The sequence below is a fragment of the Anopheles stephensi genome, chromosome 2 (genome assembly GCF_013141755.1).
Source record: "Anopheles stephensi strain Indian chromosome 2, UCI_ANSTEP_V1.0, whole genome shotgun sequence".
In the NCBI taxonomy this organism is placed as follows: domain Eukaryota; kingdom Metazoa; phylum Arthropoda; class Insecta; order Diptera; family Culicidae; genus Anopheles; species Anopheles stephensi.
Window position 1 is genome coordinate 2083886 of NC_050202.1, and position 19795 is coordinate 2103680.

Genomic DNA, 19795 nt, shown 5'->3' on the forward strand with positions numbered 1-19795 from the left:
AAGTTTGATTTCGTGTTTTGTTTTGCAATTAAAATGTATAGTAACAATTACTGCGGAAGCCCTCTTCGGAAAGCAGCGGAAATGTATCATTTATCCAGCCCTTCAGGTAAACGCGAAATTAAGCAAGAATGTGTTTTCCGCTTTTACGATGATCAGCACGTTCTCGGCACGTTCTGTGTGCAAAAAATGTGTGCACTTTTGATTCAAAAGTTAAAGCAATAGCGCCGTCCAACTGATGTGTGGCCAAACCGCGCATGTGATTCAAATCAAGGGCAACAATCGTTTTACTAACTTGAACAGTGTTGCTAGATTGGCCTGATTTGTGTGCCGTAGACGGCAGGCTAATTCTTCTAACATAGCTAGAAAATGGTTCTCTCTCTCTCTCTCTCTCTCTCTCTGCTCTTAAAAACTATTTTTTTTTTCAGCAAGATCTTACTTGCGCTTGATGTAGAGAGCTGAATGATCTGGGTTTGGATCGTTTTATCTCTATCTGCATCCTAAGCCAACTTACTCAACGCAATCTTGGCCGCTGCCCGGCGAGCGTCCTCCTTGTTCTTTCCGAACCCATAAATCTTCTGCCGCTGGGAGCGGTTCGTGTAGGTCAGCTTCACGTACACCACCTCATCCTCCACGATCGGTGCACTGAAGTGGGGTTTCGCCTCCGGATGTTCGTACAGCTGCCGTACCACCTGGATCGGGGTGTCCCGCCCAAACGACACAATCTCGTCCCGCATCAGCCTGTAGCAGACCTTCCACACAACGCCAAGGTCATTGTTGCTGTCGAGATAGATTGCGCCGATCAGTGCCTCGAGCACGTCGCCCAATACCTTCGGCACATCGACGTATTCCGCCAGCGGTATGTCGGATTCTTCCGTCAGCAGGCGTACCCAATCCCCGGTCCGGTTGTTGTTGTTCCGCTGCACATCCACAAACTTCCCAATCGTATCGGTCAGCATGGGCGATTGGGACAGGATGTAGAGGTGCAGATCGTACCGCACTAGCACGCACGCCAGATTCACGTTGTTTACGAGCGCGGAACGGAGATCGGTCAGCTGGCCCGGAGACATTGTCGGATTGCGCTCGAAGATGTACATCGAAACGAGAAAGTCCAGCACGGCGTCGCCGAGAAACTCCAGCTGCTGGTACGACGACGTCAATCCGTGCGACGTGTACGAGCTGTGCGTGAACGCCTGCAGCAGATAGGTACGGTTCTGGAACCGGTAGCCCAGGATCGATTCGATCCGATCCGGGTTGCACAGCAGCTGATCGACCTTGTGCCGGATCGGGAAATAGTCCGCCACCTCGTACCGGCCCGTCCGCAGCACCTCCCCCACATCGTGGTCCCTCGGCACGATGCCCAGATGCGACAGGATGCGGCAGGATCGCTCGTACCCAACCGTCTTCACGCACACACCCATCAGCGCTTCCGTGGCGTCCGCTACCGCCTTGTCCGGGATTTGCACCTGCTGCAGCACGCTTTGCAGCGTCGAACGGGACGGCTGTTCGGCTTTCTCTATACGCGGCAAAAACCCTTCCACGGTGGCCTGCGTCGCTTCGCCCCGCTGTACCTCGTCCTCGGAGAGCTTCAGATTGTAGAGTAGGGCAGGCGATTCGTTTGCCTCGATCATCGCCCGCCGGATTGGCGCGGGAACGCTAGACAACGGTGGCACCCAATCGTTCTTCGGGTCAAAATCGTGCACTTTAATCTTACCGGGCAGCCCGTAGCTCATGGCGCAGTACACTAAATTCCGGTTGCTCACCATGCGGCTCTTGCAGGACGTCAGATACCCTTCGTGCCAGCTCGTGTGCCGGAACAGGATGTACACCGACACGCCGAACTTGAGAAACGCGTCGCCCAACACCTCAAACCGCTCGAGGTTAAACACATCGCTGGACGATTTGGTGGTGATGGCTTGCAGCAGATCGGCCTGCTGCAGACAAACGTCGGCCGTGTTTTCCAACGTAAGCTTCAGCATTCCTATCTCGCCCGTCCGTCCACCGATTCCGTCCGTTATGGCGGGAAGCTCAGCTTGCCTCACCGTCCCTTCCTCGATCGCATCGCTACGATCGAGATCGAGCTTCGCCACCAGCTGCTCCACCTTGCTTGTATCGGTCATCGAACGGTACACATTGCTGATGACCGATTCCGCGCACGGGTGGTATTTTTTCGAAAAGGAAGCATAATAATCGAGATCGAACTTGTTTAAAGTGTCCCAATTACGGTCCAAATCCTTTGGCTCCTCACTGGCATCCCACGGGTACGTACACCGATTGACCAGCGATACGGATTCGCTGTGTATCTGCTCCAAAATCTCGAGCAGGTTCTTTCGAGATGGTTGCTTGGCAACCGTTGCTACCTCTTCCTCGCAAACGTCGTCTTCTCCTGCTTCATCCTCCTCCTCATCGTCGCCGTCCAAGCTGTCATCATACATTTCGTTCGATTTTTGTTGAACACGCGACAGCAACCCGTCTACCATAACGTCGTCCAGCTTCCTGCACACCAAACTCCCAATCTGGGCCCGTTCCGCCAGATCGACCCGTATGCCTTCGGCCAGCAGCAGATAATGCACCCGATGCAGTGCACTCGGTAGCAAAGTCGCCTGCAACCAATAGTCGGCCGGGAACTCATAATTATGTACCAGCTCCGGAATCAGCAGCTCCTGAAACTCCCAGCTTCGTGCCCGTGCACTCGAACCACCATCCGCTTCCGCGCCCGGGTGCAAGCGGTTCAGGCTGGTCGTGATACCCTTCACCTCAATCAAAAACTGATCCTCACGCCGCACTATCACCTGATGGTGTTCCGTCTGGAAATAGTCCTCGTACGAATCGTACTTCTCGTTCGGGAAGGCACTCGTTGGCCGCAAATCTTCGCGCACCTGCAGCACCACGTAATTTTGATCCGGATCGTTTTTGTACCACGGATGTATGACACGCAGCTGATAGGCTTCCGGGTCAAAGCGTAGATTTGCGCGGGCCCGTGGGCTCAGCTCCGTCGCCGGCCGGAGATAGGGAAACTGGTTCACCAGCTTCCAATCGATACACTCCGCGCGCAGCATCGGCACAATAATGAACCCATTTTCTTCCGGCTGTGCGTCCAGCACGGTGAACGGTTTCCAAACCCTTAACAGATCGCGAAACAGCATCAGATGGAAACGCTTCAGACGCTGGAGCTCACCCGAACCAGGTGTCAAGGTAACTGGAATCGGAGTCGGCACTAGCTCCACCTCGATCGGACCGAGCGTAACGAACAGCTTCATCTTTGCCAGCGGTGGTAGCTTGTTGCGCGTCAGAATGCCAAAGCTATTGCCACTGTTGTACAGATCGTTCAGAATGCGGACGTTGTCGATACGGGCACGCGCTTCGAAATGCGCTCGCATTCGGATAATGTACACGTAACATCCTGCCTCCCCGTCCTCGCGTGGTGTGCCACCGATCGTTTCCTTCGGATAGCAAATCTTATGGCCACGCACGTACTTCATTGTTCCTGGTTGCGATTTTTGGGGTTCTTGGAGGAAAGATATAATTATAAAAAAACAAACAGTATTAAGGGCAAGGTTTACTGAAAGCAATACACCATCCACCTAACCCAAATAAACTAGTTCTGTTCTCTTACCATTTGCCATCTTGCGCCAGTGCTGGAAGTATTGCTCACTTAACTCTGCGATCTTGTCAGTACTCGTTATGGGCAGTAGATTCATATTCAATTCTCCGGCTTCGTACAGCAGCTTGCACGCATTGAATGCGGCCGACTGTTTGGCCAGCCGCACGTTAGCCATCGTCTGCCCAGCGATCGTCTCGCGCACCGTCGATTGCAACGGTAGCTTCACCGACACCATCACCTTACCATCCGACGTATCGGTTCGCTGCCAGGTGACGTTGCTGTCCGTGAACAGATCGCGCGGCATACTCATGCAGTACCGGTTCAGTAGCTGAATCGAGGAAAGTACATCCAGCTTAGCACCGATCGGTGTGTAAAACGGCGGTATGATATCATCCAGCAGCTCTTTTTCTACGTCGGCAGTCAGTGGTTCGGGGCGATTGATGGTTTTTCCGATCAATTCCTAAGCCATCAGCGATACAACTTTTGATTAACGACTTTGACAGGAACAGGTACAGGAAGCAGTACACATACCTCCTTCAGCCGAGCTTCAATAGCACGGTACGTTCTGACGCGCCCCAAAAACTCCGTCTGGTTCTCGATTGCTGTCATCAGCAGGTAGGTGCTGGTTTTCATCCGTGCCCTGCCCTTCGATTGCATGAACGCTGCATACGATTTCGGCTCGTCGAACATGATCACCATGTTGCACATTTGAAGATCTATGCCCTCTTCCAGCACGTTGGTCGCGCACAGTACATTAATTTTGTGCTTTCGGAAGTTTTCGATGACCTGCGTGGGTGGGGACGGATAGGGAGAGCGGGAGAAGAAAGAGATTGTTTTGAAATCGACTTATAAATGCCGCGTTGGCCCATTCAAACCTTACCCGGCGATCTGCTTTGGAAACCAATATCGCATCAATCGACTCATCCAATGGTGCATTAGCACCAACGATAAAGTCAGGCTTCACTAGCGATTCTTCCGTCGGATCCTCGCTTTGTAATAGCGACCGAAAGTAGAGCTTTATCAAATGGTACAACACTTTCGCAGTAAAGCGTCGTGTCACAAACACAATCGCCTGCTTTTTCTGATCTTCCGGTGTGCTGTAAGCCGTTTCCAGATACTGAATCAGTTTGCTGACGCGATCGCTGGAAAAGGATAGGATCTGCTTTTTTGTACTAAATCCACTCATTGCTTCCACCAAGTCATGCCGCACCATGTCGCAAACTGTTAAAACAAGATTTATATAGTGGTTACCAACCGTTAAAGTAAGGTACGACCGATCTCCGACCATCGATACTTACATGAAATCGCAGCACGATACACATGTCGAGCTTTGTTACACGCCGCCTTCCGTTTGCTCACTTCCAGCTGCACAATTATCGCCAGAATGGCTAACGAAGCCGGATACAGCCCGAGCTCCTCCACCTGATGTTTAAACTCGTTCAGTGCTTTTTTTACCTCCTTGACCGGTTTCGGCGCGGACTTTTCTAGCGTTCGGGCCGACTGGGTAGAATACTCCGGCAGATATACATCTCCAATCAGCTCCAGGAACTTCTGCATACGGGCCAGTATGTCGACAGCTACCGGCATCAAATGCAAGGCCGGTTTACGGTACGGAATCAACACTTCTCGTGGGTTGGTGGAAAAGTTAGCCACGGTTTGAAACTCCTCGTAGTTGGCCACGGTTGCTATGGTAGCGCTAAAGGTGTTTTCCAAACGTTCAAGCTCGCCCGGTACAAGTTCCGGCATCTTCAGCTCCTTAAATAGCAACGTGCCCGAAAGGCACAGCACACGGGGTCGAACGTTGGACGGGGCCGCAATGATTTCCTTCATAATCGCATGCATCGGATGTTGACCTACGGCACGGTGGCATTCATCGAACACGATCAGGTTGATGTTAGCCGGTTGCATGTACCCGTGCCGAAGCACATCCAACAAGATTTGCGCGGTGCACACGATGATCTACCATTCCAACAAGAACAGCAAAAAGAAAAGGAAAAACAGAACACCATTAAGCCATTTTGACTAATTTCATGAACCGTGCGATTTACCTGCCCATCGGTAAACTCTTTGTGCCAGCGGTCACTTTTCCATGAGTCCACATTCACCTCGCTCGTGTACAGCTTCACGTTGAACGGCATATGGCGGATGAAGAATTGTGACTGCTGCTTTGCCAGTGCCACCGTGTTGGCGAGGAAAAACGTCCGTTTCCCGCCTTGCTCGATCGTGTTCCGCACCTGGTGGCTTATCTCCTTCATCACCATCAGCGCGATGTACGTTTTTCCGGCACCGGTCGGCAGATAAACGATCGTATTTTTTGCCAAACATATCTCCTTCATCTGCGTTTGGTAGCTGCGAGGTGCGAAATCCTCCATCGGTTGGGTACCGTTGTTACTTTCCTGTGTGTCGCGGGGCGAAAAGTAGTTGAAAACAGTGGGTTTCACTCAAAGCGTCTTGCGTGGACGAACGAAACTGAACTGGACTCTTGACTCTTACCATAGTCAACATTGTATGCACGGGCGTGGAGAAAATTGCATCAGCTATCATGCATTAGTCACCCTATGCGTTCCGACACAGTAGGCACCGACAGAGGCCCAACAGTAAAAGTGCTACGCTTCTAATTCTTCCCGTTGCGTTCCCTTTTTCAACACCGGACTATATAACACAAACTATTTGAAAACATAACTCCTTTAAACACGCAATATATTAACGGCACAAATTCATGTCTTGTAGCCCGCACCGGTATCAACAACAATGTACACAACACTGCCGCTGATTCAATAGCCCAAGGTTGCTAAAAACAAGGTGTCCATGCTTGTACACGTAAAATGTTGAAAAAAAGTGAAACGAAAAGATTAGTCCATTGATTTTTTATTGTTTTTGTGTGCGGGCAAAACAACACTTTAAAACATACCCCAAGTTGTCTGTTCCCCCTGTTTTCGTAAATGTTTTGGTAAATACATTCGTTAACGAAATATCCTCGAAAAGATTTACGAGATTCCAAATTATTTCGAGGATAATTTGTTTTTGTTTTGATTCTGTTTGTTTACATTTTGAATGAACCCTGTCATAAAATGAACCGGAACCATGTTCATCGAATGTAAATAAACAAAAGTTCACTATCCTCGAAAAATCTATGCTTCGATAAATTTTTCGAGGATAGCCATGCAAAATGTAAACAAATATTCGAGGATAAGTTTTTGTCAATGTATTGTGTCTTGTCGTGTCTCGTCATGTGTGTTCGGGAGTTCCTCTATTCTTGTATTTGCTCTTTTCTCTCCTGATGTTGCTTTGCTTCTCTTCATGTCCGTAGACTCTTCGCGTTGTGTGGTGGTATGGTTGTGTGTAACAATGGAACTTTCGCTGCAAGGTTGGAGGGGGTGGGCGTCGAGTGTGTTGTTTATCAGCTGTGATCCGTGCGTGTGAAACTTTTTCGGTGTGCTGAAACGGGTGAGTAATAGTAAGATTAGAAACAGAATGCCGTGTGCATGTATACCTCAGCCTGAAGACTGAACCACCAGACTTGCTCAGAGCAGGAATGAAATACACGTAATATAAATTGGAGCGTGGTACGCTTGCGCGTAGCAGATCATGGTGTGGTTAAGAAGAAAAAAAGAAGCAGTGCTACAGTTGTACTAGACGCTGGAATGGCTTGTAACGGTTGAAATTTTCTTATTTTTCAGATTCAAAAATCTGTTTGCTCTACAAAGTCGATGAGTGCATCTAATCAGGTAAATATAATTATATGCTTTTATCCTAGTTATCTGGCTTATAGTTTTTTTGCCTTTTAGTTCTGCAGCGCCATGGTGATCGTTGAGAGGTGTTAGCACGGAAGACAGAGCGGGAAAAGGTTCACGACAACTATGCGGTGAGGAGGATATCAACGGATTGTGCATTTACAGTTAGCGGGTGAGCACACGCTGTACCTCGTAGGAGAACCTGGCCATGGGTATCGGAGAATGCATATCGTATGCCGGAATCGTGCTTGGCCTTGAACACTGACTCTGCTCGATCACGGGTTCCAAATTGGTCATTACGTTACCGGCGGCTTGCCAGCAATCAGCATTGGGTGTTCTTTTTCCGTTCAGTTCTTCCTACCGTCCTGCTGTGTATAAAGTGCCTTCCATTAACAGTAAGTTTGATCAATCATCATTCTACACAAATTTGTTTGCTTTTATTTAAGATCAATTTTGCATCTTTTAGTCTCCCGACAGCAATGGTTGCTGCTAGCCCGGATTATGATGGTGCTGTTGCTGAAGAGGAATGTTGTGTTGCCTGGTTGCACTGGACAGGATGGTTCACACAGTGTAGTCAATCTCCTGTTGGTGTCGATTGTTCCCTTCGAGCCGGAGGCCCATCCCGGCCGCTCAGTGCGATAGTGTTAGATGCTAGAAATACAAGATGTAAATATAAAATGGTTACTTTACATGTTAATACAGAAGAGGCGATTATATAGGTTATAGAATTATGACTTTTACTTACCAATAAAAACATGAACGAGCGCAATGCATCACGTACATATTGCCCAGCTGAAACAGGCAAAGAAATGCTCCAGTGTCGTCCCCATTTATGTCCGGAACATGGTCGTCGTGAAGGTTAATGTAGTAACGGTATTTGAAGGCATATCCTGAGCCGATCCCTATGACGATCGAAAGATCCGCAGCATCCTTTCTTATTGACGAAATCATTGCCTGCACAAATTGCTCAAAACAAATCGCACGACTTGAAACCTAATAAAATTTTCCGCAACATTTATTGGCGGAGAAGATAGAACGAAGACGATCGGGTTTGTCAACCTCTCCCTCTCTTCTAACCAAATCACGCATTAACTCTTACCCCTTCTCCATGAGCAGCCAGACCAAAAATCAGCGATCAAAGATACAGGGCTCGCCTATTCACTTTGCGATGCGAACGGCATATTTTGTACAAAGTGTTTCAATTTGTTATATACATTTTTTCGACAAAACCTACCGTCTTGACAATAAAATCATATCGAAAACCATGTGAAAGAAATTGAAGAACTAAAAATACTTCGGGATTGAATGAAAATACTCGAACGAATTGAAAAAAACAATAATGACGGTATAATATATGCCGTTCATATCGTAAAGTAACGAGACAAACCCTGTACGAGTGCACACATGCCCATACACATATTCACCCAAACAAGGTGAATTTATAGGCGTAAGCGAGATGGGTATAATAATAAAAGGAGAGCAAAATGTAAACATTTAGGTCATCATGAACCAAACTCGAGTGTGTGACAAATCATCCATGAGTGCGAGCGGAAGAGGTGTATAAATAGAAAGAGAGGGAGATATTTATCCTCTAAAATTTCCCCTTGGGACACAGTTCGAATAATAAACCATTATTTAAAAATATCTTTTATCCACTCTGTCAGCTGTCAGTGCGGTCTTTGACACTTAATATGGCGACCAGTTCAAATCGCGTACCAACCCGTTGTCTAGCACACTTTGAAGGCAGAGGGGCAAGTTGCGTATTTTACGAACTAGCTGTAAATTCATCCAAAGAGCCTTCCACCATTTTCCTAGAGTTCAAAGAGGAGTGAAGTCGTGAAGCTGCTCGGCTTTGTGCTATTTCGCTACGCGCAAACAGTAATCACGAAAAAAAGGATGTTTTGCGTGGTGTTTTGCTTTCCAGGCCCCGTTATCCTAGCCTAGCGCGTGCGTGCCTTTATCTGAAGGCTTGTTTTTTTTTTTGGTTTAGTGTGTGCGGCGTTGCATGCAGAAGTCATTCAACCTGAAAATAAAATCGATGCATCGTTCTGGCTGCCGCCGCGTTGTGCAAATCTGGTTTCGATGGTGGTAGTACGTGTGTACGGCACTGTGAAAGAATTATTACGAAAATTGTATAAAAGTTAACCAAAATAGAAGAATGGGCCCCGAATTATGAGTATGTGTCGTGGGAACAAAAAGTGCGATTAAATTCATGTTCCCCATTCACCTGTGCCTGCAATTAGTGCTCCCCACCGTCAGTGCATTCCATACGCGTACGCGACGTTCGTGTGTGTGAGTGAGTGTTTGTAGAGGTGCATGGGTTTCTTCATATGCCGCCGTGCTGTGTTTATTACAAAGAAAGTGAAGCGTTGTGAATCGTTCGTTACAGGAAAGGTTTGTAACGTGCAAGAAGCAGAAAATTCTGTGCTGACCAACAAATTCTGCCTACTACCTACCGCGCGGCATTTCTTCGCCCTTTCCTGTGTGTGTGGTCAGCAACATTCACTCGATGCGAGAAGAAGGCACAGTCGGCGGTTAGGGAGGAGCGCTAAATAGCTAACTGTAAGGGCCGGTTTTTCATTTGTTTCGTCGTCGTCGTCGTCGTCACCAACACCAGTGTGCATCGCCACGAGAAGCGTCATTCGCGGCACGCACGGAAGAAAGAATAGAACGGACGAGCATATGAAGCGGCGGAAAATATGTAACTCGTCCATCGTCCTCACATACGGAGCACAGTGGCAAATTAGCGATCCGTTTTCCGATTTGGGTTTTGCTGAAACGATTTGTGACAGTTTCATCCATCCTTTGGCGAACAAGTAATTAAACGCAACTACAAAGAGGGAGTTCGTTGCTTAGCAACCTAGTGTAGAGCAGGTGGTAGGACGGTGAAAACACTACACTTCTTGCTAATGACGGCAGCGGCAGTGTCCTCATCCGTAAAGACAGCAACACCACCACCACTGCGAGCGTCTCGATGGGCACGATGATGGAAACGGAATCGGTCAAGTCGGAACCGGGAAGCAAAAGCAGACGATCGCGTACATCTCAAAACCACCAGCAGCAGCAGCAGACTCAGCAACACCACAGCACACTTGGATCGCATCGAACGCGTCATTCGCATCGCAGCAGCAGCAACAACCATTCGCGCAGCGGCAACAACCCAAAGCGTCCCGATATGGCCCCGTTCCAAACCAGTGTCAACCTGGGCGACGATGGTCGGGATGGGCAGGAAATCATTGAGGTATCGATCCTGCCGCAGGATGAAACGTGGGGCGACAACACGACCGCGATCACGGGCAATACCTCCGAGCAGAGCATTTCGATGGAGGACGTAAGCTACTTCCAGATGTCGGACGATCGGGGTGTAGGGTTTGCCTGTCAACGCTACCTGGAACGCGGGCTGGCCGTGTTGCTGTGTGCGGTCGCTTTCGTAAGCCCACTGGCCATGGTCGTCCTTCCGCGGCTTGGCTTCTTCCCGTCCGCCTTCGACAGCTTAGACCTCACGCAGAACGAACGATTGCGGCTGGTGGCGTGTAATGCCGAGTGCAAGGGAATGCTTGTTTCGCTGGCCGCCCGGCTTTTACTGCTGGCGATCGGACTGTGGGCACTGTTTCTGCGCCAGCCGCTTGCCATTATGCCGCGTATCTATCTGTTCCGTTCGTGCGCACTGCTGCTCGTGCTGATCTCCTCCTTTGCGTACTGGCTGTTCTACATCGTGCAGGTGACCGAGGGTGCCCGCGCGATCGTGTCCGGATCCTCTGTCGTCGATTACAAAACGCTGGTCGGGTATGCTACCAGCTACTGCGATACGCTGCTGTTTGTACATTATGTGGCGGTGGTGCTGCTCGAGATTCGACACCTGCAGCCACTGTACCACGTGAAGGTGATTCGCAGTCCGGATGGCGAATCGCACAGCTACAGTATCGGACAGCTTAGCATCCAGCGGGCGGCCGTGTGGGTGCTGCAACGATACTACACCGAGTTTAGCATCTACAACCCGTATCTCGAGCGGTTACCGGTGTCGAAAGCGCAGCGTAAGGCGGCCGCCGTCTCTTCCTTCAAGTACTACGATGTGGACGGTGCCACACCAGCACAACAACAGAGCCAATCGCGCGCTGTCCTCGCGGCTCATGCTCGGCGACGTGATTCTTCCCACAATGAGCGATTCTACGAGGAGCACGAGTACGAACGGCGGGTGAAGAAGCGACGTGCCCGGCTGGTCACCGCTGCCGAGGAAGCTTTCACGCACATCAAGCGTATGCAGCAACCGTCCGCACCGCAGCAGCACGAGCAGCAAGGCGATGGCGGAAGTACGGTCCCGCCCGCCATTCCCCTCGACCCGCAGGAAGCGGCCCAAGCAATCTTTCCTTCGATGGCACGGGCGTTGCAAAAGTACCTGCGCGTTACGCGCCAACAACCGCGCCACACAGTCGAATCGATCCTGAAGCATCTGGCGCACTGTCTCAAGCACGACATGTCACCGCGTGCCTTCCTGGAACCGTACCTCGTCGAAGCGCCTGTACTGCAGAACGACAAGGAGCGGCGCACCAACCACAACTGGTCGCTAATCTGTGACGAGCTGCTGTCCCGACCACTCTCCGACGGCTGCACGTTCCAGCTGATCCAGAACGATGTGTCGCTGACGGTGTCGATACACCGGATACCGCACTTTACCGTCAGCGAGGAGGTGGTCGATCCGAAGTCGAACAAGTTCGTGCTAAAGCTCAACTCTGAGACGAGCGTGTGACCGGTGGCGACCGAGGCAAGCAGGTCCGGAAAGCTGAAAAGTGGGGAGCAACGGCGGACCGAAATTTTGCACCAACTAAACCATCTACTCATCACCGGCAAGCGCCGGAACCGGAAGATTCAGGACCGGTTAGTGTGAACGCCCGAGGTATGCGAACATCACATGCGATTCCCTCTTTACGTGATAAGAACTTAGGTAGGTTAGTTCAGGCGGTTGGCCAAGTCCCTTTCGCTGCTTGTGCACGTGCATCATACAGCCGGTTCAATGTGAGTCACTCGCCAAAGAGTAATAGGAAGTAGCGCACCGGAGGACGAACGAATGAATCCGGAAGCCCAGTATTTGGTTGGAAACAGAGACCACATATCCAACGCCCGCGATTAGGTTTAAACGGCACGCCGCTATTTAATTGCTATCCCGCTTTTACCTCCTGCACACACACACACACGCACACACACAGAAACAAAATTCAGATGAAAAGAGAAGACCCCCCGAAGGGATACGGTCCGCGCCACCCAGGGTGGTGGGCTAATGACGAAAATGGTGGCCTGCCTTTGTCGTCGTTGGCGCTGGGCTTACACATTGAATGAAGACTCACACAATCTCTGGGAGGCGCAATTTTGCTTCGGCCGGGGAACTGTATTAAAACAAAGACCCGATTGATTAGGTCCGGGCGAATAGACTCCTCCGGACGAGTTTCTGTGCCTGTATCCCAAAGTTTAATTTGTTTTTGATCACAACGAGATCGGGATTTTATCTGTTTTCACCCCCTCGTCAGCGAATGGGTAATGGAGCGGCCACGTCACTTTGTGTTGTTGTTGGTGCTTATTCGAAAACAATCGAGTTCCTTGCACTCGTCTTTAGCCGTTAAAACGTTATCCCACTTTTCCGACACTCTAATTGCTTGAATCTCGGAAACGCACGCTGCACATCGTTCCGTTCCCACGTATATTCCAAAGAGAATCGCTTTTCAGTCAACTCCGAACGAAACTGTAGCCACGCGCAGGTGTTTCTTGACGATCATTTTGCAGAACGGCAATGGGAGGTTTTTGATGGATGTTCTCGTCCGTTTTTGGAGAGGGTTTATCGTATCGAACAAATGACAACCGGAACGAATCGCATTTGTTGCCACCGTTCGTCTTCCTTACACTCACGATCACCCGCGCGGACTAGCATCGGGTGCATGAATCGAGATCGTGTTAAAGGAAGCAGCTTGAATCGAGTCAATCCGATACGAGTCTACTTTTCCTACGATCAATCGAGTGTGGAAAATTGCATTCCGCGGGTATCCTCTCTCTCTATCTCCCTCTCTCTCCCTCCCTCTCTCTCTCTCTCTCTCTCTCTCTCTCTCTCTCTCTCTCTCTCTCTCTCTCTCTCGCTCTTCCATCAATCTTCGTATCGAAATGCAAGATTGTGAGATGTTTTGTTACTGTAGAGAATCAGGAATTTGTGCACAGTGTAGAAGTCTGTTCTGTGCCGTCCAACGCCTAAAGGTATGCAATATGGATTGGTGTCAAGGTTTATCTTCTTCTTCCCCTGCCATTTCTGGCTCACTAGACGACTTATTGTTATCGCAAAGTTGGATAGTCATTCCTCACCTATAGGGAAGCAGCCCAGCTGGGATTTGAACCCCGGTCCTGCCGTGTGAAGACCGGCGGCGCTGTTGCCTCGGCCACCGGACCGTACCAACTAGATTTATCTATTCTCCGTAGATAGTGAAATTTTGCTTCGTTTAAGCAGAATACTTTTGTCAAGTATTCCCACCCGAAGCTTAGTTCTATTCGAAATTAGTGATGCAAATCATGATCCTAGTAGAAGGCCCCATTGTTTTTGTGTCCAACGTGTTGCACACGCATTAATATGTAACGCTCGTTGAAACGACATTCCCTGTTTTGTCATGTTGGACAATATAGTTAAGTTCGGGTTGAAACGATGTGATGTCTCTGGCCCAGCGATGTCGTCAGTATGCAAGAAAACATTGGAAAGATAGAGCTTCAGAGGATACAGCTAGCACGACGCGCCGCTTCTTTTTTAACCGACAGTGGTAGCGAAAAAAAAATAACATGTGGACCTGTAAGATCAAAGCAAAAATCCCGCGCAATCGCGAATCAAATTTCGTTCCGTGGTTTTGAGCTTCCACACTACCATGGCCGGGGAGGATCATTAATGGCGTCTGTAGAGGGTGAATAAATTGGTCCGGGGTGGTCACTCGATGAAGATAACCATTCCGAAGTGTTGCCGCAAAGCATAAGGGAGAGAGACAGAGCGCTGAAAACTATTAGCCGGATTTGCATATCATTTACTAATCAAATCATAATCCTACCAGCTAATATTCGTGCGGTACCGGGGTTTCTCCCGGTGGCGTGCGCACTAGGTCTGCTTATGGGAAGCAATTTTATCGCGTTCGTTGAGTGTTTCACGGTGGAATACTGTTTCAGTTCTCATTTGGTTACGTTTTTCCTCGTTGCCTGGGAAAAGGGTGGCGGTCAACCATAAAAACAACCAGACCAGTACGCAGCGAGAGATATTAATATCAGCAGTCCTGTCGAGACAACTAGTGCAATTAATTTCTAAGCATAAGAAGAAAGTTATCATTAATCTGTAAGCACACTTTCAACCATGTGCTCACTTTCTATACCTGTTCTGCCCGAGAAGGCTGTATAAGATTGGATGAAAACTGTGATCGTAGCTATTGCGTTTAAATTTGTATGCAGAAAATGATCTTCCTTCAACATCGGCACCAGCTCCTTCAACATGTATTCAATCAAAGAAATATGAACATTAAATTTAATCCAGACCTTTGATCACCTTTACCCTCATCCTCTCTCTCTCCCTCGCTCGCCGATGCGTTACTATGTGTGTGAACCAGCCGACCGACCTCCGGGCAGGTTAATTTGATGATCCCGGGCACATCCAGTGATTTGGTTTTGTGGTTTTTGTTCGTTTTATATTCTCCATTAGCTTTTTCATACCTTAAGCCTTCAATTTGTGCTGTTCAGTGACACTTGGAAGGTTTCTTTTCGACCCCTTTTCCTTGAATTTGAATCATTTTGAGCATAGGTATCGGCATCTGATCTGTGCTACACACCCCGGAAGCTATCTAAGAGCAGATTTTCAACCGATTATAGGTATTTTGATTGTTCCCTTTGCTTTGGTGGAGTTGGTGGACTATTTGTGATCAGGAGGAACAGTTCTTTTATGTGGGTACTACACACCGTATGCAATGTAGGATTGATATTTGAAGAGCCGCTTTTTCGGTAATTCCAAATGTTTTCTCATTGGATAACTTGGATAAGTTGGATGTTAATTTAGGCTTAAATATGCTGGACAACCTACCTGTTCAAGTCCGTACTGTTCAAGTTTATTATTGCTGGATCTATTACATTTGGTTCTGTGGACTTGCCTTAAATATCAAACTTTAGTTCAATATTCGATTCTAGCAACTCGCGCAAGTATCACTACAGAAGCACCCTTAAAAAACCCATGTCGAACACCGCATCCCTTATCAATTTTCGTACCTTTTTGTGCGTTTCTGGCTACCTGGGACTTGCCTGCCTACCGAGCCCATCTCGCTTCACCAATTGTGCAATCGATCGACCCGTCGAACGACCACAGATGGCAAACAGAATCATCCACCTCGAATCAGACGAAAAGCTATCTTCCCAAAAGAGGCAATATTCGGTGGTGCGGCTGTGTTGGCTGCTTCTGGTGCTCTTCCCCATTTCCACACCATCCGGCGGTGCAGTTTTGTTCTACCGCGCAATGCGGTGGACGCCTATGAGACCTGGGTTTTATGGACAGTCGTGACTTTTATGACCAATACGTCGATAGCGTGCCTGAATCCGGTGGGGATTGTAATTTTGTTTAATTTTTCCATTGTTGTTCCCTTTGCTTTTCATCTTCCCTCGGGTTCGGTCGGTACCGTGGGCAACCCCAGCCCGGGTGGGAAATCGCTTCTTTGATATTGGATTTTTAACACCAGCAATGGTGGAGTGAGATGGAAAATTTGATGCGTACAATCGAGCATAGAGCGAATCTTTTCTTTTCACGGGGTAAGACTGCCGACTTTCTGAGCTCACGACTCTCGAACGCACGCACGCTACTTGTTGGTGCTTGTTGAAATACGTTTAGGAAGGAACACATAAGGGCGCAAAGTCGCTTCGGCAGTTTTAGTGTGGACAAGCTCCCATGAACAGGTAGGTGTTGCCCTCGATCAGCCCATATATCGCATCCGTCCCATCGAAGGTCAATCAGTCCGCTTTCGTCGGGAACCCCGAGGCGGCCCTTTTGTGCGTCTCATCCCTCTTTACCGGACCTTTTTGCCGGTTTGATGTAGACCGGCACTGGAGGCATGGCGTGTGTTGTGTGTGGACGGACTGCTGTTGTCTTCAGAACCATCCGATAACGATGAGTCACACGGAAGTTACATTGAGCCCGATAGCCTTTCGCCCTTTTCCACAAACCACACCTGAAGCGGGGGAATGAAGGGGAGCATACCTTTATTTCATTCACATAGTTGTCGCTTCTTTTTGGCGCCCTCCAACAACGATCGGATCGCCCGAGTTGGTGGTGCAAGACGCGACAGGATCTTCAAAATTAAACCCCACTGTCCGGGGTGTTGCAGTACGAACGAACCCATTGAGCCCACGGTAATCCACAAACAAACTCTCCAACACCAGACCAACGGCAATCATTGGTTTTTCCTTTACCCCGAGAAAGGTGCTGGTGTGGGGGTTTTGTATGTTTTCGGTTGATTTGAAAAGTGGTGAAGAACGAGAGAAGGAGAAAAAAACGGCACACAAAGGTAATCACATAAGTGGCCCCTTCCGTCACGATCCGCGGATGACGACAACGACGGTGAACAAGAAGCCGATTCGATTGCTTGTTGTTGGTTCTTTTTTTTTTTTTTTGTTCTTTCGCCTTCATTCAACACTCAAAAAACCCCAAAAATGTGGCCTAACCAACAAACCAACCAACCTAGCCTGGGTGGATGGACAAGAGGGTCCCACTCTCGAGGTTGCTGTGTATGTGTGATTAAACCTGGCGGAAGAAGGGTGATGTTTTTCTTTCGACAACTTCCCCCGATGACCGTTTACCTTTTTTCCCCGATTGGTCAAATTGCTCAATAGTGGTTAGCTGGCTAGCTGGCTGGTGTGTACTTTGGTTTTGTGTGTTTTTTCTTCCTTTTCTCTACCTTGAAATGAATAATTTGTGGAACCATCATTTTTGGATGTTAAGGAACAGCAGTGTAATAGTGTAACAGGGGACTGGATGTGCTGTAAACGATGGGAAAAAGGTCAAACCGAACAAAAGAGGGATGAATTTTCCAACCACAGCTGAACTGTTTAGCTCACAGTCAACTACGTCTTACTGGTCCCACCAAATGTTTAAGGCATGACTTGTGAGAAGTTTCGCCAAATTTTGCTAAAATTTCACAACATCAAATTCCAACGGATGCCTCATCAAGGGGTTTTTGAAAGAGATTAAATTACAAAAACAATTCACAACGTGTGTGTTCTATGTGTGTGTGTGTACGTATGTGTGCAGGATTAATTGCCCTGATAGAATAATTCAATTGATCGACCGAATAACCATGCATCATAATGACCAAACCAACAAAATAACCTACATATCCTTTTCCGTGGTTTTTTTCCGATTCGCATTTATTCAGCAACTGAGTTGCAGTTTCTGGAGCGTGTTAAAGCACAACAATTAATTCCGATTGTAAAATCGTTTATTTATAAGCGTGCAGGTTTATTTAATGCTAGGTGTGTGTGTGTATATATATTTCAAAGCCAAGACCGCAAATTCAAAGACAGCGAAACGAAACGGTCCGAAAAAAATAATGATGTGAAGATTAGGCGCCGCCACACATTAGTTAGAGCGCCGGAAGAAAGGTGAAGTTCGCTGATCGCGCTTCTTTCACATTGACAAAACAACATAAGCGGGAATCACTGCACTACTACTGGTCGATAGTGTTTTTCAGTGGCAAAAGAGTATTAAATTTATTAATTAAAAAGAAAAAAACAAAAGCAAAATAACACACACTATCAAATCGACGATGAACAACGGAAACAGCTATAATTATCAACAGCGTGCTGTGCGTGTGTGAGTGTGATTTTTTGCACAATTTTCGTTTGACCCAGTAAATATCAAGCGAGTTTCTCCGGCAAACGGTACCCAGTGCGATAGAAATGATGATATAAAAAATGAATTAAATAAATTCGCACAACATGAACACTGGCAACCGCCCGAAAGCGTATGACCCGGCCGTACGATCAATTGATTGTTTTATAACAAGCGTATAAAATGCCCTTTCATTCATGCAATTTGCCCATTTGTAGTGACTCGCCGGTTGCATGCAAAGAACTGAACAGAATATACAGAGCTGACTGAGAGCCGAGTGTAGCGCAAATATTTTACATTTCTAACAAATCAGACACATGCAACAAAAATGTTAACGGGGCACAAATATTGTTTTTTTTTAGATAATAATTAATAGATTAACATATGAAAGGCTGAGACAATACGACACAGTTTAATCACTGCCAGAACACATACTCAGAAATTCTCCCTATAAACGAAACATTCTTCATGACTCTAATGCGCAATTATATCAACGAAAATCTCGAAACACAACCAATCAATTAATACAGCAGGAAACTGAAACGGCATTTATCTCTTACGCACAAAACTGTGGGTTGAAATAGTTTATTAGAAAAATGACAAAGCAGCTGTTGGGAATAATGACGAATGATCGGGGCCGAATCATATGGCTTGCTGATGAAAGCTTAGTAAGAAGCATCTGTTTTGACTAGTGTACTGGTGTGCGCGGGTTTGTGTGTGTGTGTGATAATCTGAGAGAAGTATTTGAACTAACAAGCGTTTGCAAAACGGAGGAAGGCAGAGCAGTGCTTTAGAAATAGAATAATTATAGAAGGACATTCTTTGCTTATACATGTAAGGTAAAGAAAGCAAACATTTAAAGGCGCATATTGCCACCGACTGTGTATTTGCTTGCTATTTAAATAAGCTAGGGAGATAAGTAATGCCGAGTACTTAACAACTTTTCGAACTGAAACTACTTTCTGTTTTCTTACATACCAGTTACATTTGGGTTAGAGTAAGGGTGGAATAACCACAGAACCGACGCCGGACAGACGGACAGTCGGAATCGGAATGATAATTTATTAAACGGAAATCTCTATCTACTACTGACATTTATAGTTTTAAGTTAAGGTATGCTACTTAAGTAATTCCTAGTTCACTATTACGTGCATATGAACACTGTTTCGTTTATCGAATTTGTGTGCGGATGCAACTGAGACATGCAGCTCTCCTGACACCACGATCAATCAATACTCCTTCAATTCGTACTATTTCTACTTTAGAAACAATCGACTTTGCTACTGGTGGTGGTGGTGGTGGAATGTGGTGCATGGCGCTAGAAAATGCTCAGTCCCACCCCCCCAAAACACAGCAGAGAACGAGCGATCAGTAGCATAATGTTAAGGGTGTTCATTTCTACAACAAAGATCGAGTTAGTAGACCGAGTCAGAGCGAAAGAATGGTGTTGTGTACACGTGCAGGATAGGAAAGGGAACCGAAGTCAATGAAACTGAAAATAAACAAAACTGGAACTGAAGTTTTAAACAATGCGTGCGGGCGTGTTCCTGTTTGTTTGCTTGTTACCGAGTGGGCAGTGGAAGGTCGAGG

General features: G+C 47.6%; 2 protein-coding genes and 2 long non-coding RNA genes across 7 annotated transcripts; 2 read left to right on the forward strand and 2 right to left on the reverse strand.

The window, feature by feature from the left end:
• Positions 1–20: 20 nt before the first annotated feature.
• LOC118503058 (endoribonuclease Dicer) lies at positions 21–6384 on the reverse strand. The gene is made up of 7 exons (XM_036035924.1): positions 6095–6384; positions 5650–5997; positions 4900–5560; positions 4482–4822; positions 4133–4387; positions 3614–4061; positions 21–3505 (listed from the first exon to the last, which is right to left on the reverse strand). Exons 1-7 carry the CDS (start codon positions 6143–6145, stop codon positions 498–500), a joined length of 5112 nt encoding a protein of 1703 aa, XP_035891817.1. The 5' UTR covers positions 6146–6384; the 3' UTR covers positions 21–497.
• Positions 6385–6536: 152 nt separating this feature from the next.
• Positions 6537–8063, forward strand: LOC118503068. 4 transcript variants are annotated; one of them, XR_004905121.1, is made up of 5 exons: positions 6537–6551; positions 6912–7048; positions 7282–7329; positions 7390–7730; positions 7802–8063. It is a non-coding gene; the product is annotated as an uncharacterized LOC118503068 (long non-coding RNA). The 4 variants fall into 4 exon arrangements; XR_004905120.1 differs by lacking the exon at positions 6537–6551 and having other exon boundaries at positions 6648–7192; XR_004905122.1 differs by lacking the exon at positions 6537–6551 and having other exon boundaries at positions 6648–7147.
• Positions 7736–8428, reverse strand: LOC118503067. Its single transcript, XR_004905118.1, has 2 exons — positions 8081–8428; positions 7736–7986 (listed from the first exon to the last, which is right to left on the reverse strand). It is a non-coding gene; the product is annotated as an uncharacterized LOC118503067 (long non-coding RNA).
• Positions 8429–8983: 555 nt separating this feature from the next.
• LOC118503061 (vang-like protein 1) lies at positions 8984–19737 on the forward strand. Its single transcript, XM_036035928.1, has 2 exons — positions 8984–9213; positions 9326–19737. Exon 2 carries the CDS (start codon positions 10310–10312, stop codon positions 12080–12082), a length of 1773 nt encoding a protein of 590 aa, XP_035891821.1. The 5' UTR covers positions 8984–9213; positions 9326–10309; the 3' UTR covers positions 12083–19737.
• The last annotated feature ends 58 nt before the right edge of the window (positions 19738–19795 follow it).

Excerpts from the sequence above, each read along its gene's own strand:
- LOC118503061 (XM_036035928.1), top strand. The coding sequence starts at position 10,310 with ATGGGCACGATGATGGAAACGGAATCGGTCAAGTCGGAACCGGGAAGC.
- LOC118503058 (XM_036035924.1), bottom strand. The coding sequence starts at position 6,145 with ATGATAGCTGATGCAATTTTCTCCACGCCCGTGCATACAATGTTGACT. Across the intron at positions 4,823-4,899 it reads GTATCGTGCTGCGATTTCAT|TTTGCGACATGGTGCGGCAT; the intron begins GTAAGTATCGAT and ends TTGTTTTAACAG. Across the intron at positions 3,506-3,613 it reads CTGGCGCAAGATGGCAAATG|AACCCCAAAAATCGCAACCA; the intron begins GTAAGAGAACAG and ends CTTTCCTCCAAG.